Source organism: Mustela nivalis (assembly GCF_964662115.1).
Source record: "Mustela nivalis genome assembly, chromosome: 12".
In the NCBI taxonomy this organism is placed as follows: Eukaryota; Metazoa; Chordata; class Mammalia; order Carnivora; family Mustelidae; genus Mustela; species Mustela nivalis.
Window position 1 is genome coordinate 4,817,169 of NC_139031.1, and position 21,584 is coordinate 4,838,752.

At 39.7% G+C, this 21,584-nt stretch overlaps 1 protein-coding gene across 34 annotated transcripts in view; it reads left to right on the forward strand.

Annotated features, from left to right (window-relative positions):
- The window catches only part of KMT2C (lysine methyltransferase 2C), a 271,671-nt gene that overhangs the window by 205,202 nt on the left and 44,885 nt on the right, over window positions 1-21,584 (forward strand). For 26 of the 34 annotated variants that reach the window (XM_082693396.1, XM_082693371.1, XM_082693402.1 and 23 more), the window contains 11 exons: window positions 1,541-1,660; window positions 4,725-4,855; window positions 8,525-8,705; window positions 11,956-12,060; window positions 13,416-13,553; window positions 13,734-13,766; window positions 13,871-14,020; window positions 17,116-17,248; window positions 17,498-17,712; window positions 19,493-19,566; window positions 21,058-21,240. In XM_082693396.1, the coding sequence (XP_082549522.1) occupies window positions 1,541-1,660; window positions 4,725-4,855; window positions 8,525-8,705; window positions 11,956-12,060; window positions 13,416-13,553; window positions 13,734-13,766; window positions 13,871-14,020; window positions 17,116-17,248; window positions 17,498-17,712; window positions 19,493-19,566; window positions 21,058-21,240 (1,463 nt within the window). The remainder of the gene's footprint in view (window positions 1-1,540; window positions 1,661-4,724; window positions 4,856-8,524; window positions 8,706-11,955; window positions 12,061-13,415; window positions 13,554-13,733; window positions 13,767-13,870; window positions 14,021-17,115; window positions 17,249-17,497; window positions 17,713-19,492; window positions 19,567-21,057; window positions 21,241-21,584) is intronic. The other 8 variants (XM_082693373.1, XM_082693383.1, XM_082693374.1 and 5 more) reach the window with 1 other exon arrangement.

Genomic DNA, 21,584 nt, shown 5'->3' on the forward strand with positions numbered 1-21,584 from the left:
GTTCCGTAGATGGAGTATGTGAATACTTCACAGTAAATCATTATTTTAATGCCTTATCCCTGATATGGTCCATTATATTAAATGCTTTACTACATTGGCTTTTATTTGTACTGGTATTTTTAAAGCCTCTTACTTATTTTTCCCTTGATGTGTACTTCTGAATTCTTCTGGTTTTCAGCATTCGTTCTTAATATTTGTTTTTGAAACATTTCAGTGCTTGCGTACGAGCCAGTAAATGTACAATTAGACGGTAATACAACAGGGTTCCTGTGCCTCCTAAAATTTATAGTTCAAGTCGTGTATGACTGATAAAATTCTCTCTTATTTCCTCCCTGCCTCAGAGGTGAGGAAGAAGCTGTTTTGCTTGTCAAATTTAATTTGCCTTATTAGAAAAAAATTACTGAACTGGTCACAGTGCAGAGTGTGTATAAGCTTTATTCAGGTGGTTTATTAATGTGTATTTGCTGGTCAAACGAGACATCAGATGGCATCAGTTCAGTCTTTATCCTTCTGACTGCTTGTATTTTATTGATGAGAGTTCTAAATACCTTGTGATGTGCCGGGAGACACTTTCTCACTGTTCTTTGTATTCTGCAAGACCTTTAAGGTAACGTTCCAGAAGATGGGCTGCATCTATTAACAAGGACCTAGATACACTTCACCCTAGTCACTGTATGAAAATCATTTCATTTCTTCCTAATTAGGAGGCTTAAAAGTACACAAATTTTCCCAGACACTGTGAACTCCTTCTAGGAGCTTACATTTATTGTGGTTTTTTTCTCTCTGTTTCCGCCTCCCATGGAGGTCATCCTTGTGACTGAGGGACCCGTTACGTCACAGTGCATTAGATGGCTGTGTCCTGTGACAGAAACTGTTAGCGTTGACTATGTATCAGACACTGTTCTACGTACTTTACATCTGTCAAGCCGTTTAGCCCTTATAATATATGTATGAGGAGGTGAGGTGCTAGCCGCTGCCCCCGTCTAACAGGGAGGAAACTGAAGGACTGGAAAATTAAATGACTCACCCAGAGTCCCGTAGTAACAAGAATTATAGTGTGGCTCCAGATTCTGTGCTTTGAACTGTGGCACTGTGTGTGTGTGTCATGTCCAAGAGCCTTCACCAGACATGTTGCCCTGAAGTCATACTTGATTTTGTTTGGATTGTTCAGTTTCATGTGTATTCTCCTGCAGCTAATATAGTAATATGAAGGATAATATATGAGTTACTTAATATTTGTAAACAAGTACGATTTACTGTAATATTTACTTTGACACTGGTGAGAAGAGGAAATGCATGCAACCTTTCTGTGCTATAGTAATGTATGTTTATACCTGTTCGGTTAGTGGTAAGCTAACCATCAGTAGCTTTGACCTCTTTTAATTTGCTTATTTCTGAATTCTTGTATTGCATATAAAAATGATTATTGATTTAAATTAGCCCATATAGAATTTGGGAAATGCCTCCAAGCAATTTAACCCTACTTAGTACAGGGAGAAATCAATTATTTACAAAGTTACCTAATTTTCTTTTTGGGTAGGTATTGGTGGATTTATGGTACGACAAAGGAGTCGAACTGGGCAAGGAAAGACGAAAAGATCTGTCGTCAGAAAAGATTCCTCAGGCTCTATTTCAGAGCAGTTACCCAACAGAGATGATGGTATGGTACTGATTTTGTTTGATTTACCCTTTTCTTGCTATCCCTCCTGAAAAGAACCATCCTAAATAATGCTGCAGTCACAACCTTGTTGCTTCTTACTGATCAGGGATGTGAGAGCCTGTAGAGTTCATACCTGTAATACAGAAATTAGGTGTGGTAAGGAAAAGGTTTAAGTCCAGTAGAGTGTATTCCTCTGAGATTTTTTTGAAACAACTTTCTGTTTTTCTTGAGTTAAGTACAAACATTGAAGGGACTGGATCACTTAGTCACACTTGTGCTTCCCGGTCATCTCACAAAAGGCCCTTCTTAGCCTGTCTTATCTCCTTGGTATGGAATTGGAGACTTTAAATCTTTTTTTTTTTTTTTAAAGATTTTATTTATTTATTAGAGATCACAAGTAGGCAGAGAGGCAGGCAGAGAGAGAGGAGGAAGCAGGCTCCCTGCTGAGCAGAGAGCCTGATGTGGGGCTCGATCCCAGGACCCTGGGATCATGACCGGAGCTGAAGGCAGAGGCTTTAACCCACTGAGCCACCCAGGCGCCCCTGGAATTGGAGACTTTAGACTATTTTGTTGAAAGTGACAGCCAATCCAGCAATTTTTAAGAAAATTGTATAATGTTTTAGAAATATGTTTTCCAGTAACTATTCTGTCATCCTCACATAGATCTTCAGAGAAGGCTAAATCATTGCTTAACCATAGCTTGAGAACTGGTTCTGATGAACACGTTGTGTCAGTATGTCACAGTCTGTATGCTTTATGCATTTTAAATGCTTTCTGCAGGATGTGAAGGAAGGAGCTGTTTTCAGAATGTGCTCTGATAAGAGTTCTTCCATTATTATGGGGTACGGTTTTGACCTGTGAATTAATGAAAATTACAAATTGTGTTTTTAAAAGGAAGCTCCAGATGGTTTTAAAGGACTTTCTGACATGACTTACAATGGCTGTAAGAAGCCCGAAGAAGTAGGATACGTTCACTGAGACTGGTTTTGTTTTGCATCTTTCTGTGTTCTGTTCTCTAATTTTAGTTCTGTTAGGTCAGTATTTCATCCCTCCATACGCAGCATGTGGAGTCGTCTGGGGAATGTTCATTATGTTATCGGTTGTTTCCTTTAACAAATTGCCTTTTTCGTATTTTAACACCTTCTAGTCACTCCCCCTAGTCTCAGTGCACTGTTACTTCTGTGTGTCCCAGGGATGCAGGGTAGAAAGGGTTAACACTGGTTCTCCTGTGTGTCACTCCCAGCCCTTCTGGAGCCTCATTTCACTGTATTTATTGTCTGAGATTCATACATACACATAATATATTTACAATTTTTTTTCTTACCCTGAGCTCATATTCTGTAGAACATTCTCTCAACTTTTTTGAGGACCGAATTGAAGGTGGCTTATTTCAGGGAATATCTGCCTCTGTTACCAGAGGAGCAGGAGCTGCTACTGCCTTACCCGGGACTTCTGTAGCTAAAAGAATTTAGCTTAAATTCTTGTCTTGAAGTTTTGTGGTCCATCTCTGTTATAACTTCAGGTTTCTTACACATTAGGGCTATCCTGAGTTTATGAACTCGCAGGGAAGATTTCCGGTTTTTGCATTTCTGCCCAGCACCAACTTCCATGACAAGACAAGCCGTTTTCTTTGCTATTGGTGGTGGAGACAGGGAGGGGAGGCATGGTGTGTGGGGAGGGGCTTGGGGGGATGGGCTTCTTGTTGAACCAACCCTGAGCATCCTTCTGAGTCACCTTTATAGGAGGCACCTCTGGCTAATCTCTGTCTCAGTGGGGGAGAGTGGGGGAGGATTTAAACTTTGTGTTCCAGTCCCCATTCCTCATGAGGCTCTGAAAACCGGAGCTCAGGACCACTGGATTTTAGCAAAATCAGGGGGAGCTTTACTTGGTTCTGTGTGTATTTCTTTCTGTGGTTCCTCTTTCACCTGAATTTTTTTGGTCTTTGAGGATTCTTTATTTAATGGTTAGATTTCTCTACACTTAATAAGGTTGTTTAAAGAATGTTTATCCACCATTTGTAGTTTTCAGAAGAGTTAGTCCACTTACATATTCGGGTAACAAAAGTACCTTCACTGGTTTCCAGAAGGGGTGTGCCGTTTGCTTTAGGAGTATGAGCCTATCATTTGAGTGCTTACCTATCTGCTTGAAATAGTGTACTTAGTTATTTGCTAATCTCATAGATAAAATTTTGTTTTCTTTCCATTTCTGATTGATTTTAAGATTGGGCATTCATAGCATATTTACGAGCTTATTTTTAGATAGTAATATATTATTACAATATATGTGTACCACAAAAACCCAATTCACAATAAACCCCTGAACTTGGAATTGCTTAATTGAAGAACACACGTTTTTAAAAAGACTTTTGTTGAATTTGCCTGATAAACTCTACAAAAAGATTGTTCCTGCTAAATTGCCTTTAGTATACGAGTAGCCATTTTCCCCAGGCTCAGGAGCATGTGATTTTCATTATTTTAATTTTTAACACACTGTTGATGTTAAAACAATTTACTGCTCTGCAAGTAAGGAAATGCTCCTTAAGAGACAATAGTAAGGGGGCGCCTGGGTGGCTCAGTGGGTTAAGCCGCTGCCTTCAGCTCAGGTCATGATCCCAGAGTTCTGGGATCGAGTCCCACATCGGGCTCTCTGCTCAGCAGGGAGCCTGCTTCCTCCTCTCTCTCTGCCTGCCTCTCTGCCTGCTTGTGATCTCTCTCTCTCAAATAAATAAATAAAATCTTAAAAAAAAAAAAAGACAATAGTAAGCTCATATTGATACTAAATAGACATGCGTTGTATTTTTAGTGATACTTAAAACTTAATAATAAACTTGCTTTGACATATTTTTGTGAAAAAGCGTCTTGGTCAAGTCCTGCTGTATACCTTAAACTTATAGTGTTGTATGCCAGTTATATCTCAATAAAACTGGAGAGAGAAAAAAAACTTGTTTGTTTCTATGGATCTTGAGTGTATGTTGCTAAGCTATAAAGTTACTTTGGGTGTATTTGTCTGAAAACTTTAAATACCACAAACTTACAGATGTGACTGCTGTTTCATGCTGTTTCAGGCTGGAGTGAGCACTTACCAGATGCTCTAGTTGACGAATCCGTTTCTGTTACTGAAAACACTGAAAAAATAAAGAAGAGATACCGAAAACGGAAAAATAAGCTTGAAGAAACGTTCCCTGCCTATTTACAAGTAATGCTTTGCTTTACATTATGTTCCGTAGTTGATTAATGAAAGAGATGTGATGTATTGAGTTTTGGGAAAGGTTTTATTACTTTGTTAATGTTTTACTTGTTTTAATTCGTTATTATAAGTGCCTTTTTTTTTTTTTTTTTTTTTACCTTTTAGAGGCCCACAAAATTTTATCTCTTTTGTGCCTTGATACTATTCATGAAGTTCTTTTTTGTCCCAGTTTTCTTACTTCTAAATATTTCACAAGACATAAAGGACATTTTGAACTAGGGAAAGCTCATTCTTCCAAACCATTTACACCTGTGTGCTCCCCACACCCACGTCCCACAGATGACAGCTCGCTCGGCCAGTACAGGTCAGAGTGATACATTCAGTGAATAAGGATGGCTTTATAGCAGCCAAGTTACAGCTTTAACCACTGTTCACCACTTTTAGAGATCAGGGATCCAAACCTTTAAGTGAAATTGTTTTTGTTTTCTAAAATACACATCAAACAACCTCCTCAACGTGAAGACATGGCTTTCTAGGTGGAGGCGGCATGAAAGTAGAATTTCCTCGAGCTGATCTGTAAGCGTGAAGGCGCATCGCGTGGTTTGGATGAGTTCCAAACCACGCGATGCTGTGTGCAGAAGGCCCGATACTAGAGATAGGGCGGGGCTGGTCCTCTGCCTTCAGGTGTGGAAGTGGCATTGGAGCAGACCATCACGGGGTCTCCATCTGGTCTGTTCCTCCCATGGAATAACGGCCTGCAAAGATACTGCTTTGTTGCTTGCATTGCAGTTATTAGTTTTTTACCCTTATTTTCCAGTTGGCTCTTACTGGTTTTAAAATACATACCCATTCAGCTAGCATCCAGCTTTTTCAGTTTTCATTTCTGGTAGATTAGAAGTATAAAAATCAAATACTCGTTTGAGTAAAAAATGTCTTCTGTGTTTAATAAAACTTTTAAGCATAGTGTACAGTATGTAGTAATATATATAAGTAGAAGTTTTTATTAGCTAATATCATAAGGGCAGTGACCATTTTAGAGTGGGGCTTTTAAGGCTGGAATGACGTCCCAAGTTTGAATTCCACTGTGCTACCAGTTAGCGATTTGATCTCATTCTCTTTGCCATCTGTGTGCCCAGCAATGTTGGGGTATTGAATAGGAAGTGTGAACTTGTGCCATACGTGTTGGTTTTCTTTCTTTTTTTAAGATTTTATTTATTTATTTGACAGACAGAGATCACAAGTAGGCAGGGAGGCAGGCAGAGAGAGGGGGAAGCAGGCTCTCTGCTGAGCAGAGAGCCTGATGCGGGGGCTCGATCCCAGGATGCTGGGATCATGACCTGAGCCGAAGGCACAGGCTTTAACCCACTGAGCCACCCAGGCGCCCCCATGTTGGCTTTCTTTAAGAAATGTTTTATTTTCCCCGGATTCCCTTCAAATACCCATTCATCCTGTGTACCACCTTTTTAAACATGTAATAGTCATTTTACTGGTCAGGAGATCTGGCCTTTCATCACATCCTGTTTGGTTCCTCTCATCCCTTTCCCCTCCCTTTCTTGAGAATATTGAGCACATGACCTGCTTCTCCACCTCTGCCTCCTCCTGCTGACCTTCTGAGAGGGCTGTATGTAGGCACGAAGCCTTCTTTAGCTACTTACGAACATGGGAAAATACTTCGGAAAAGAGCTTTAAGAGTAGTGGATCTGATTTCCTGATCACAGCTATAATCTTAATCTGTTGAGCTGGATTCTTTCCTCTGCTGTCCCTCAGGAACACCTAACCTTTCTTCGGGCAGGGGGATGTGAAGGAATCCTTTGTAATGCTTGCTGTTTCTTGGACATCTCGTGGTAGCAGGTTGTGTTTTTCCCCTACTGAGGGAATACATAGTGATGAAAGCCCACAGGAGTTCAGCAGCCATTTCCAAGTTTATCCTGATACTGTTAAGATTAATAAATATATAATCTACCCAATAGAAATATTTATGTGGTCTCCTAAGACCTAGTGCGGCTATGTGACCTTAGGAACCCCTGTGGTACATTTAAAATCTCCAATTTGTTCTGGGAGTCACATTATGAAATCTGAAGCCATATGGAGCCATTCCTTTATATAAAGTTAACAGAAAGCCATCAGATTGATACGAATGTTAACACCGTTGCTTATAAATAGCACTAAAGTCGTCCTGAGTCACTTAAAGAGAAAAGGTCTTGCTAATCATAGTCTCAGACTTACACCAAAGGCATGAGATAAATGATCTCTCAAGTTCCAAAATGCTCTGCTATTCTTGGTTTTTCCTCACAATAAACACCCTCTTGAGCGGATCATACTCTACCTGGTGCTCTAACTCTGCTGATTTTCAGATTTTTCTTAGTGAAACAGTGTGTTCACTTAAAAAATGTGAAAATTTCAAATCAAATAGATCATCACCTCTACGAGACATCATATACCTCCTTCCCCATCCCTTTGCAGAAGTTAGCATTATTAAGAGTTCGGTGCTATCCTTCCAGAACTCACTCTTTAACTTATTTTTGCCGAGTGGGAATGGTCTTGGCTTGTATTTGATGTTTTGCTGAACACATCACTCAACTTGCCTTAATACTGTATTTCAGAGCTTTTCTTTGACAGCATAGCTCTGTATCCTTTTAAAAAATTGATGTGTTTTATAGTTTGGGTATCAATAATTTGTTTAATCATAATGCCTTTGACAGACATTGAAGCTGCTTTCACTTTTGGTATTGTAAAAAATGTTGCAGTGAACCTTTTCTGTGTATGTGTCTTTGGCGAGAGTGTATTAAGTGTTGAGTTTCTGCAAAATTGTTTTCTACAAAGGATCCTTCTTCTAGACAGGACCACCTTACAGAAAATAGACTAGAGCTTCTACTCTGGTTGTTGGGTTGAAGTGAAGGGGGGGAGGCATGTCCCAAGGGCTTCCTTTTGCTCTTCTTACTGATCCTTGAAAAGTTTTGGAGTGATTCTCTAGTTGTAAGCAACTCAGCTTGAAACACTGGTCTCTTGGGTAGAGGAAGTATATTGAAATGGAGAAAGGTTAATACGAGAAAGTGAATAAAAAGCCAAAAGCCTTTAGTACTAAATTTTGTGCACATAGTATGGTTCAAATGACTATAAAAAACCCTCTTTCAGATTTATAGCATGTTTAGTCTTTAATGTAGCTGTGTGAATCAATATGAGGTTACTAAATCTACCTGAAGTATGTAAATATTAAAGCTGTAGATCAAACCGTTGTGTTATTTTCTGCAAGTAATCTATAAATACTAAATAATATTCATGAAACCTAGTTTTTTAAAAAATATGAGTCAGTGCCAAGAGTGTTACAATTTTATCAGTTTTTAAATTTAATTGTTGCGTAATCTCCTGGAATTAACTGGATTATGTTGCAGTTCCTAGAAACATGTTTGACATAAGTATGTGATTTTATTTGCATAATTTTATTTGTCTCCAGTAAAACTACAAAAGCATCTTTTAAAATAAGGGGCCATCTGTATAAAGCAATTGACAGGTTATTTCTGTATTGTTTATATATTTCTGTATTCAATTTCTGTATTCTTGAATACCAAGTTTTTGTGTTATTTCTTACTTCTTGTCAAAAATGGCAGAATTACCTGTTAGCATTTTAGAATTATATAACTAAATCAGTCATTTTCATATGTGCTTATCTTTATCTAGGAAGCTTTCTTTGGAAAAGATCTTCTAGATACAAGTAGACAAAACAAGCTAAGTTTAGATAATTTGTCAGAAGATACAGCTCAGCTTTCATATAAAACAAACATGAACACAAATTTCTTGGATCCTTCCTTAGATCCACTGCTTAGTTCCTCCTCAACTCCAGCAAAACCCGGGACTCACGGTATGTGGAATAATTTACGATGCGTTCTTTATCATGTGACACTTGGATTCCTTGTAATAAAGCCTTTGAAATGCTTTAGTTTGGCCTCATATGCTTTTAAAAGTCAGCTTCTTTGAAGTGTAATATACATTCAGTAAATGCAAGTACTTGACGGGTCTTTAGGATTTGGCAAATAAATTTGTCGGTGTAACTGCCGCCAAAATCAAGTGCTGCAGAGGAGAATGCTCAGCTTATAATATGCTAAGGATAATGTAAGGAGGTGTAATTTTGCCGTAGTCGGTGAGTAATAAATGTAATAACCTTTGATTTAAGTGGGATGGATTTTTGTTAATTACATAACCCAAGGAAATGCAGAAGACGGGAGGAGAAAAGAAGATACTGCAGCTGGACCCAGCTGCCAGTCTGCGCGGATTCAGTGGGATACAGTGTGTTAGGTCACCGCTTCTCACTGCCGACCGCTTGGGCCAGATGAGCCGTTGTTGGTGCGTCGTGGGGTACTTGCCGCATCTCTGTCCTCCTGTTGGGATGACCGGCAGCATCTCCAGACACTGCCAAATGTCCCTGCAAAACTGCCCCCGATCAAGAACCACTACCTCACGTAGAGTGAACATGGGGGCTATTTAGAAGCAGGGAAAGGTTTGAGACATTAATATGCCTATAAAGTGATATTAAGGCTCTAGGAGTTTAACTAGTTCAGTATGTAGGAATTACGATCACAGGGTTTCTGCCCCACTTGTAGATTTTTATCTTACTATCCGTCGTATATTGTTTTTCTGACAACCTTCCCCTTTTACTATTGATTACCTTTTTTAAACTCAGTGAATTTGATAAACTCAATTTGGAAAATGATCTTAAGGTGACCTTTTACTGAGAGATGCCTTTGATATATTACAGCTCTGTTAACTTGGCATTACCTTGGGTTGGCATACAGGCTTTTATTTTAATTTCTCAAAATAATTAGAAGCAGTCTTACCGGCTTTTGCGCACATACAAGATGTCAGTCTTCTTGTTGGCAGTGCGGAAGTTAAACACTGGTCTAAGGCCATGGTTTTTGTTTATCTTAGGAGATCATTTTACTTTTACTTTGATTCTGTTGCTTTAAGTGCTCACCTGCTCTTACCAAGTCAGTATATTGTTAATATATAGCAAAAGACTTGTGGATCCGTCAAACAGTATCTTAATGGAAGGATATCTTCCTGTAAAAATCTTGACTAGCCATTTAAAAACTTAACTAGAATTTACTTTCACTTGAGTTTTTATGAGGAAGAGAACTGAAGTTGGGCAGAAGACATATTGTGGTAGGAAAAACATTGATCTATTCACAAAACTGCAGAGAATGGTACAGTTGTGAAGCCAGAATGGAGAGGACCAGAATAGCACCTGTTCCAAAACCCAGACTGAATGGGACATTCTCTGCAGCTGAACTACTCAGCTTGTTGTATCTCATTCAGTATAATCTGTCTATCACAGCAGTTCTAATGATTTGTTGGTAAGATAGAAAAATCTCTTTCTTCAAGTAGGGGTGAACTTTTAAAATATTTTTGAAAAAATGTTAGTTGTAATTTATGTAGTAGAATTCCATTAGTTTAATAACACACAGAATGCCTGAAATATTTCAGATATATTTTCCTGAAGGTGTCTAGAGAAGACAGTATTGAAGTGATTTTATTTCTCTAAAAACTTTACAAATATTTGGGCACTTAATTTACCTTAGTTTTTGGCTTGAAACATGAAAGTATTCTTACAAATTCTATTTGAGAAGTATGTTAAGTGGGATAAGACTATTTGTGTCTTACAGGGATATTTTATCTTAAATGTGTTTTATGTCCCTTCCCCCCTTTTTATAAAAAGTAAAAACACAGTCGACAGGGATTTTAAAATGCAGATGTTTCTTATATTAGTTCTTAAAGCTAGCCTTTTATCTCACTGATGAGTCTGGAAACCAACTTTGGAGTCCTCCTTGGCTCTGTTATCTGACACCGCGCCCCAGATGCTCCCGCAGATTCGTCTCTGCTTCAGGAGGTAGCCCCAAGTCGGCCACGTCTTACCTCCACTCCCGCTCCTGCTCTAGAGTGCCTGGTGTGACCACCTCTCACTCGACTACAGCAGCAGCCTCTTGAGAGGTCTCCAGGCCTGCCCTGCTGCCAGCGCTCCCTACGCCCACCTCCCCAGTCTGTTCTACACCCGGAAGCCAGCGCTCTCCCTTTCAGATTCCACTCCTGTCCCCTCCAGCTCTCCACCTTCCGACAAGTTCCCGTTCTGCTTTATGTTTCCGAATAGAGCTCAGCCTGCACCACGATTTAGAAAACCACATGGAATCTCACTTCAGCTGCCTTTTATTTCCTACACCCTCCTTCCCTTCACTGCTGTAGTCAACCACACAGACCACACTTGGCCAAACCCCTCCTGCTTCCGTCTTTCTGTCTGCTTTTCCCTTTGCCTGGAGGGTTCTCTCCATCTTTATGCATCTTACTCCCTTACTCATTTACATTAATCCTTGGTCATGTCCTTTAAATGGTCTTCCCTGACCACTTTATCTAATACTTTATCATCTCCACATCTTACTCTTAATCCTTTGTCCTTACTGTTATCTTCGTAGCAGGGACACTGCTGTTACGTATTTGCTGGCTCCCTCCGAGGAAGTGAACAGAGTGAGCGAGCACTTGGTTTTGGTTATTCTGAATTCCCAGTGGCTGGGACAATGCCCACTAACGTACTCCATAGACATGATTCTGTGGGTCCGGAAATATTTTTGAATAAGTACACGAATGATTAATCAGTGTTAAGATCAAGGTTGGAAGTAGGCATCTAACTAGCTGGTACCCCCTTATATTTTACAAGGAATCTCTAAATGCATTTGACTTTGGTATTTATCTTCTTTGTCTTATTTTCTAGATGTCATTTTTAGAAATGTCACTTTCTTAATGCATTTTTTTTTTTTGCTTTTTTAGAGCAGTCTATTTTACTTTTATTGCCTTTATTTCTCTTATTGGTCTTTAAGTTTTATTGTTAACAAACAGTCACAAACCAAAAGTAGTCTTAATTTTTAATGTTTTTTTATTCAACACGCAGGTGTGTGTTTTCTTTAAAAAATTCCTTACTTTAGAAGTAATAATCTTACGATTCTAGCACTTAACTCCGTATCTGCTGTAGTTTAGATGTTTAGTGAATGGTTGAACGAGTGAGTGTGTTTTAGAACTTAATGTCTAGGACAATATTGAGACTTTAAAAATATACTTGCTATGCTTAGGTACGACTGATGACCCCTTAGCTGATATTTCTGAAGTCTTAAACACAGATGATGACATTCTTGGAATAATTTCCGATGACCTTGCAAAATCAGTTGATCATTCAGGTATCTATGTCTGTATTTGTCTAGTGTCTGTTTTATGATACGGTGAAAGGCATGTGTGTGTGTTTGTGTGTGTGGAATAAGTTTAGTCTTCTCTGAAATGGAAAGAAAGTTTGTTTTGGCTTGTCAACGAACTCATCATTTTATTTGATCTACCTCAGCCCCTTTGCTTTAGGAGAGGAGATAGCAAGTTAATTTCTGTCGTCTTTCTGATGGCATCAGACTTCAGGCGTGTTGCCCTGCAGTCTTGCTGTGTCCTGTTTCTTCTTTGTTTGCGTGACTCTCACCTCCCCTCCTGTGGTAACCCTCCATTTATTCGGTTTGGGTCTTGTAGGTCTTCATTTATGCACTTTCCAGGTTGAGAGCTCACCTTTTCCGTTTGGTAAGAAACAGCCATGGGTGACGGCTGACTAGACGTAGTCTTTTCTATAGTGATTCCAGCTGAAACAACCTGTAGGTGCATGCGTTCTGTTAGAGTGCTAATCTGTCACTAACCCACCCTCGCTTTTCCCTTTGTGGGGGCAGCTGAAGCCCAGTCCGGCTGTGCTGTGCTGTGCTGTGGATGACTTTGTCACTAGTCCTTTTGTTTTCTTAATGAATGGTTTTATTCTTCTTTTTGTGTAATTTATAGTATTACCCACGTGTTATAGAGTTAGTTCCTAATACAAAAGTATATAAGGGCAGACTAAATTTTAGTTTTTAATGGTAGTAGTACTGAGAGCATGATAAAGTAGACGGTAGACCACTTTTCAATGTGCCTTTTGCCTGGAAACCAGTTTGTATGAAATAAACCATGGTATGTTATAAATATAATCTATATCTTGTTTTGTGACTACAGAATATTTCCAAAATATGATCTGTGGTCAAAATTATTCACAGAAGGATAATGTTGACTAAACATTGAGAATTTTAAAGCATTAATTTTTGTGAAAGTCTGTCCCTCCTGTGTCATACACTACAGGTGATTGTTGAACTATACATTGGAAATTACTAAGTCCAAGCTAAAGCAATCACTTACATATTAAATACTACGTATCAGATCTTCTTGTAGGTTACTATTAATGATGTAGTGCTTATTTTTTGTGGAAGTTTAGAACCACGTGTGTCCTTCTGTTCCTCAGGAAATGTATTTACTTTGATTAAAGTACAACTTTAAGTGGCACCTAAGTTTACATTGTGCCTTATTTTTACCGATTGACCATTCAAACTGATATAAGAACCATGATTAATTTAGAACTACAAACTTTTCATTGCTCTGTTTTAATTGTATTGTTGTATGTTGATGCAGGTAAATAGTGCTGTGCATTTTATGTGAATATTCGGAATGCACTTGTAATCTGTTGACTTTGCTCCTCCAGCCGGAATAGATATCGGTCCTGTTGCTGGTGACCCTGCCTCTTTGCCCCAGCCAAGTGTCAATCCAGGCTCCCGGCCATTAAGTGAAGAGCAGCTGGACGGAATCCTTAGTCCTGAGCTAGACAAGATGGTCACAGATGGTAAAATATTTGCCCTACATCTAGGCTTTCTAAAAGACTTGAGTAAATACGATTTTCAAAGATTGCTGCATGCTTCTTTATCATTGAACTTCTCTCCTGATCATTTCTGTGTCAGATGCTGTATTGTGTCAGTACGTTGACGTGGTAGTTGTTAATATTTGTGTTTCTGTTTTATCCTAGGAGCGATTCTTGGGAAGTTATATAAAATTCCAGGTACTCGTTTGTGTACTTTGAGTCTATCAAAATGGCATTCCGTGCACTTGGGCTCCGATAGTCTTTTGCTTTAATCTTACTGTCACTGTCATTCTGTGTCACAGAGCTTGGAGGGAAGGATGTCGAAGACTTGTTCACTGCTGTGCTGAGCCCTGCAGCCGCTCAGCCGGCCGCACTTCCGCCGCCTCCCCCACCCCCAGCGCCGCAGCTGGTGCCCATACACAGTCCGGGTACGTCACCTCTAGAAAAGTTTCGTAAGTACCCTCGTGCAGTTTCTGTGCTGTTGCTGAAGCAAATCAGCCTTGTCCCTTAGAAACAAGGTATACAAATCGAAAGCAGAAAACCCTCTTTTGTGGCCATGGAACAACACTTAATTTGAATTTATCTCAGTCACTCCCCTAGCCCCATGAACTTTCCCAGCCCTCTGGGATCTACTTTGTGACCAGTGTTCTTTTGCTGTCTTGACTGGCAGTGGGGAGAACGCGCCCATCTGGCTCCCCTTCCATCGGCCCTTCCTGCACACACATTTGGAGACTGACCCCTGCACCTGGCTGCCCGGCCTCGGCTTCCCTGCCATACCCCGAGTCAGCAGATTGCCCCCTGCACACATGGGCCTGTCTTTCCGTTGTGGCAGATGGCACAGCTGTGGATGCCTGTTTGGATAGTTAATGGTTTTTGGATAGTTACAGTTTTTCCTTGAGACCGTGAGCTCCTTGAAGGCTGGGGTCATATCTCTCCCCATCACTGTCTGCGCCCCCATGGAGTGTGTGCTCAGCGCATCCTTTCAGAGTAAATCTGCCACATTTTTCCACTCAACTTCAGATCTCTAATTGTGTAGAAATCTGTCTTTGGTCAGTTTTCTTCTACCTACTTGTAACTAGTTGCCAGATAATCTAATTTCTCTGTGTTTCTGGAGAGCTGAAATTGGATGACTTAGACTTAAAATTTGCGGAGGTACGTGAGGGAGACCAGCACCACAGGTGTGGGGCTCTCCGTGGGGGTGGTTGGAGTCCTGTGGGGTGATGTGGTGCTTGGTGATGGGAGCGCAGGGTCCCGTCTCCGCACCCTGTTCTTACTGCTTCCTGCGGGTATGTTGAGCTAAGGAATTGAATGATGCTTTTCTAACCTTTACATTGTTTTTGTGTAAGTGCTGAAATATGCAAATAATTTAATGTTCTCTTGACTACCAATTTTGTGTATACATGAAAAATGTCATAATGCACATAATTAAAATATTTTAGTTTCTGCCAGTTTAGCCTCTAAACATAAATTTACCTTAATTTTTTCTAGACTAAACATGTGATTTACATTTGGATAAAATAGACTCATCATAAGTGCTTCTTGTCTTAATTGTTCCCATATGTTTCCTTAATGATTAAGAGTGCAACACTTCAGTATTTCTCTTCTCAGCATATTAAAAAACCCGTATCTCCATGTTTTCTGAAATGGAAAATAATGATTTTAGAAATCAAACCAAATCAAAGATGCTTTTTTTTGAGAGCGGGCATGTGCTCGTGGTTAGGGGAAGAGGGTAGGCGCAGAGGATGAGAGGGAGAGAGACTCTTAAGCAGCCTCCGTACCCAGCTCAGAGCCCGAAGGGGGACTCAATCTCACAGCAGCTCATGATAACCCATTTCCTAGGTGGTGGTGAGGATCCAACAGGTAATACATGCAAAGCTTTCAGAACAGTGCTTGGCATATAGGTAGATGCTTCATAAACTAGTATTATGGAAGGGTTCGATATGGTCATGTTGCGGTTAAGATAGTGCTGACATGGATCACATTGTCATTATCAATAAAGAAGCTTTTGTTTCTCTTAATTACATGAAAGACATTTGAGATTTTTCAATCAAATCTTAACACTCCTTAATGGAGCCTACTTTTCATTGAAACTGAAAATAGAGGTAACATTCTGCTTGGGATAAAAGCAGAAATGTTGTTCCCTGATCTCCTCCTTGAAGGGAACATAGATGTCCTGAGACACTTGTCACTGTTGTGTTCCAATCCAGAGGGTCCAGCTCCAGCACTTAGTAGAATAAGCCCTAGTTGGGAAGTCAGATAGCTTGTAGGAAGTCCTTGGGACAGAATCCTGAAAGCCTGTGGTAATCCATCCCAGTGTCCTCCCATAAGAACTGGAGACGTCTAAACTCGGAGTTGTTCCAGTTAGAGGGTCTGGTTTAGGTGACAGGATGTTATGCAGTTCCAGACTTGTGGGTGAGATGCGGCTCCTGGTGGTTCTTTATTCTAACGGCATGACAAAGTCCTTGTTAGGAGTTCTCTGTCATTACACCAATTGGGCCAAATATTAGCCAACTCTGTAACTGTATATCCATTTGTATAATTGATTGTTGATGTAGACATGGGTCTCCTACTGTTATTCTGGGTGTGCAACAGAGGCCATGCACTTACTACTTCAGAGTAGGTCTCTAGATTGGGAGGAGGTTTCTGAAGGTACAGAAAGCTGTGCAGATAAGGACAGTTGGCTGTTCCTCAATAGTTCAGACCAGTAGAGGATCATAATACTCAAAGTTGGAGTTACCTGCTTGAGGAGAGTTAGGGGATGCACATGGTGGTCTTACTACGGTTTGGCTACTAGCTGTTTAGGAAGAAGATGATTAGAGATTTGAAGCTTATAAATAAGCTGGAAGGAGAGTTAAAATGTGTGTGGGTTGAAACTGCACGCACGTGATGAGAATGAGGCCCAGAACAGAATGTATGTATTTTTAACAATGATCATCTGCTTGATAATGGTAGATGAAATATTGCTTGTTCCAAATAATTTTAGACCACGTACCAGCTTAAGAATCACGGATGGTTTTTTTGTATTAACACCAACAGGGGTAAAATATAAAGAACCATCTGTTTGTAAATTTTGAATGAAGAAGAGAAAGAATATTTGATGAAATTTACTAGTATTTGCTGCAGAGTCATTCTTTCTGTGGAGCTGACACGTAAGGAGTAGCTCACCGCACACCAGGCACCGTGCTGGGAAGGCCCATCCGTTGTGACAGTGACGTCACAGAGTAGCTTCATGCTGTAGAAGCAGTAACTGACTCTTTTTTAACAGGCAGCAGAAATCAAGCTCCAAGCCCAAGTCTGTCCAGCTCCAACACACATGCTCTCTGCAGTACACTGTGAGGAAGTAGGGAAAAGTACAAAGACCATATTGCAAAATAGTATAACCAAAAATTACTCTTTGTGCAATATTTTAGCTTCATATTGAAATAAAAAGCCTACTTTTAAAGAGTGCTAGGAATGTTTCTTTGGAAATATTACTCAAAAATAAGCTGCTTTTTAAAAGTTATTTATGAATGATATGCCAACTGAATTGTTGTTTTCTTCTTTAAAGATGTTTTTTCCCGGATGCCACTCATGAATGGCCTTCTCGGGCCCAGCCCGCATCTCCCGCACAATTCTTTGCCTCCAGGAAGTGGCTTGGGAACTTTCTCTGCCATCACACAGTCTCCTTATGCTGATGCCAGGTATCATAGGCTTCGTTTTCCATGGAAACTTAAGTTGCAGTAATTTTTATTATAAAAATGTTAATTGGTCTATCTTGCGTTGCTTTGTACTGTATAAGTGTATGTTACATATATTAGGATCTTTGCTAAAAATTATCTAACATGTTATCTACTTTGTAATAAGAAGAGGTCTTAAGGAAATTGTACTTGACCATTGTATTTAGAAAGTAATTTTATGTATATGAAGTCAAGTTATTTATTATTTCCCAGGGATAAAAATCCAGCATTTAATCCAATGGCCAGTGATCCTAACAGCTCCTGGACATCATCAGCCCCCACGGGGGAAGGAGAAAACGATACAATGTCAAACGCCCAGAGAAGTACACTGAAGTGGGAGAAGGAGGAGGCTCTGGGAGAAATGGCTACAGTAGCACCCGTTCTCTACACAAACATTAATTTCCCCAGCCTGAAGGAGGAATTCCCTGGTAATTCATGGATATAGTATTGCTGTCTGTGTTACCAGCTTTCCTGCATGTGCACTGCCTGATTGTTTTTTTGTTACTGTAGTAGAAAGAACGTGTATCAACACTAAATTTCATCAGGTACGACTGCATGCCATGTGAAGACCCCATAGGTGTCTAGAAAGATCTAGCATTTTCTCAGGCCTAGACCCTGTATCCCTTTGCATATTTCCTAAAAGTTAATTTCAGTTAATGAAATAATCTATTTTCCTACCCTTAGCAGTCCTAAATGTGAAACTCAGTGTTGTGTTACATGTGTAACTCTACCAAAAAAGAAAAAAAAAAAAGAAAAATCCAGAACAGGAACTCAACAGTCAAGAGTACAGTTAGGCTCAATCAGACCCCAACCAAGCTAACTCAGTAGTATTTGCCCCTTTCCCCAACAGTCCAGCCTGTTTGAAAAAAGTTGGATAGTATAAAGATACCATTTTTGAAAATTCTGCTTAACCAGAGGATGAACTATTTAGATTAATGGAATGTCATTTATAGAATATTTTTAAGCAGACATTGGTTAATTATGGTGAGTTCATGTTGCCAGACAGACCAGGATAGAAAACGTTATTCACACTCTTAGACTCATTTCCCTGCTACCGGCATATAGTGCTTTTTTAAAAAATTTTTTAAATTTATTTATTTGACAGACAGAGAGCACAAGTAGGCAGAGAGTCAGGCAGAGAGAGAGGAGGAAGCAGGCTCCCCGCAGAGCAGAGAGCTGGATGTGGGGCTTGATCCCAGGACCCTGGGATCATGACCTGAGCCGAAGGCAGAGGCTTTAACCCACTGAGGCACCCAGGCAACCCAGCTTATAGCTCTTTTAAATAACCTGGGGATTACCCAGAAGTGGATTTTCTTAAAGATGACATCTGTCTTTCAGGTGTCTTTTTGTGCTACTTTATTCATTCTGTATAGAAATAAATGCTATCTTACAGAACAATAAAAATCAGTGGTGTAGTACAGGGTTGTCTAGTAAAGGAATATACATACTTTTCAAATACTGTTTTATCCCACCTTCATTGGCTGTTTATAGATGAGCATATCTGGCTCTATTAAGTCACTTTGGATCAATGTCCATAGTAGAACTATGATTTTTTTTTAAGTAATTTTATTATGTGATTTTTATTATGTGATTCTAGAACCCCATGAGTTAACATGTTAAGGCTGTTGCTATGTCACCATCTTCATTGGCTTTCTTAAAACTTTTTTTTTAATGGCTTAATCATTTCTACATTTATCACTATTGATTTCATCATATTTCACTTTGTTTACTGTCCTGACACTGTGAATTTCATAGAAATGATTTGAAATTGTTAGTTTTCCATATGTTTGTTGTGCACAAATGCTGGTGAGATTCTTATTTATAATTATGATTACTTCTTTTGGTCAGATTAATAGACTTCTCTTGAGTACGGATATTTTATAAAACTCTTAGGTTTGGTTCTGTCTAGTAGCCTCTACATGGTTGAGGGAACGTGTTACATTTGGCTTAACTTAATCTTGGCAGCTTAGCCCATTTGATTTAAAAGCTTCCCCATTCTCTAGTGAGATGGTTAATAAGGCAACACTTCATTTAGCAGATATTTGTTTGGCCTACTCTGTGCCTGGAACTTTATGCCGCACAAAGAACTGAACTTAAGGCCACCCATTTTAGGAGAACGTAGCCAGACTAAGTTGTCTGTCAGCACCGCATGGTGATGCGTCCTGACCTTGGCTCTGGAAATGTGTGTACCGTGCTTTTCTGTTGCAGACTGGACTACCAGAGTGAAGCAGATTGCCAAGCTGTGGAGAAAAGCCAGCTCACAGGAAAGAGCACCTTACGTGGTATTTACCAAAACTCCCATGTGTCAGATTCTTTTTTTTTTTTTTTTTAAGATTTTATTTAATTGTTAGAGAGAAAGAGTGCAGAAGCAGGGGGAGGTGCAGGCAAAGGGAGAAGCATGCTTCCCGCTGAGCAAGGACCCCAGTGTGGGACTCCATCCCAGGGTCCTGGGATCATGACCGGAGCTGAAGGCAGGCACTTACTTAACTGACTGAGCCACCCAGGCATCCCTATATTAAGTATATACAATACCTAAACCTTACTTTTGTTGTCTTGGGTTAATAAAAAGATTTACCATTGCACAATATACATCTTAATACTTGCACAATTAATAAACAGCTTTGTTTTTATAGTGATTTCCTAATTTATCATGCCTTTCATAAGCTGGCTAATTAGAACCACGATATTGAAGATTGAAATCAGTTATTTTAGGAGCATATTTAATTCGTTTCACTTTTTTAGAAAAAAGATTTTATTTATTTATTTGAGGGAGGGAGAGCTCGTACAGGGAAAAGCAGAATCCCTCCTGAGCAGAGAGCCTGATGCGGGGCTGGATCCCAGGACCCTGAGATCATGACCTGAGCTGAAGGCAGAGGCTTAACCCATTGAGCCACTCAGGTGCCCCTCATTTCACTTAAAAATAGTTTCATCTCTTCGAAAGAGTACTAATTTTTGAGGCTACGTTAGTGTGCCTCAGTTACTTCTACAATAAGCTTTTTTTGTGTGTTAAGTTTAATGAAGATGTTTGTTTTGTGTATTTTGTAAGAGACATACCTGGACACCTTTAAGGAGCTTTTGAAACACAACCTTTGTGAGAAATAGGATATTTTATAATACGGGTCACAGTTTAGATGGTGAATTATTTTCTCCCAAAGAGCCCGATTAAGGTTTTCAGCTTCATCCAAATCCTGGCTTCCCTTTTAAAGCATATTAAATGGACATTGTTTTGAAAAATATATGCATTTATTTTCCAACTTGGCTTTCAGTGCATATATTGTTAGAGATAATGAATGTTTGGGTAAAGCAAAATGTTTTTGATGTGTTGATAATGCCTTGTTTTCTTTCAACTTGACTGCGGTAAGGTAAAGGCAGGATATTTTTAGTGTTTCTCACTATTTTCTTTAATGCTAAGCTTCAAATTCCAGATTTTAGATTTTAGAGGATTGATTAGATATTTTTCTTTACTCTCAATTGGCGGGGAGGTTAATTTTTCCATTTTTGAAGGGTCCTTGAAGACTAGAATTGAAAATAACAGATTACTGGGTTCTCTAGCCGTGTGCAGACAGAGCGATAAAAACCCATCCTTCACTGAGGTGATGTGGGTTAAACATGGTGGGAGACGGGGCCATGTCCAGAGGCTTCACATGAGAGCCTAGAGGCTCTTTTCAACTCTTTAACCCAACTTCATTGTATAAAGTTTATCATAGTTTTACTTTGTTCCGTGAAACATGTTCCATTTGTTGGAATATAACTTCCTTCTTCTTTTTCCAAAGCAAAAAGCCCGAGACAACAGAGCTGCTTTACGCATTAATAAAGTGCAGATGTCAAATGACCCGCTGAAGAGGCAGCAGCAGCAGGACAGCATCGATCCCGGTTCTCGCGTCGACTCAGACCTCTTTAAAGACCCATTGAAGCAGCGAGAATCAGAGCATGAACAGGAATGGAAATTTAGACAGGTGTGTGTTTTTGTTTTTAATCATTTGCTTCTAAATTGCATTTTTACTGTTGGAGAGGACAGCAGCTCATGCCATTATTTCAGGAGATAGTTCTTATTAGAGTAAGAAAATGAGATGAAAGTAGGCTGCCCTTCTTCAGTAAGTGGACGTTGGGAGGTCACGGAAACCTCGTGGACCATGTGCTGCGGCCCGCGCGAGCAGGATGCGATGCATGATCACGGCTCCTCTTTGGGAGTTTGTGATCTGATACGGGCCCCGTCTGGTGATGGATGGCATCAAACAAATGAATTTTCTGTCGCTTTTTTCCTCCCGTGACCATTACGTTCTTTTTCTCAACCACGCGG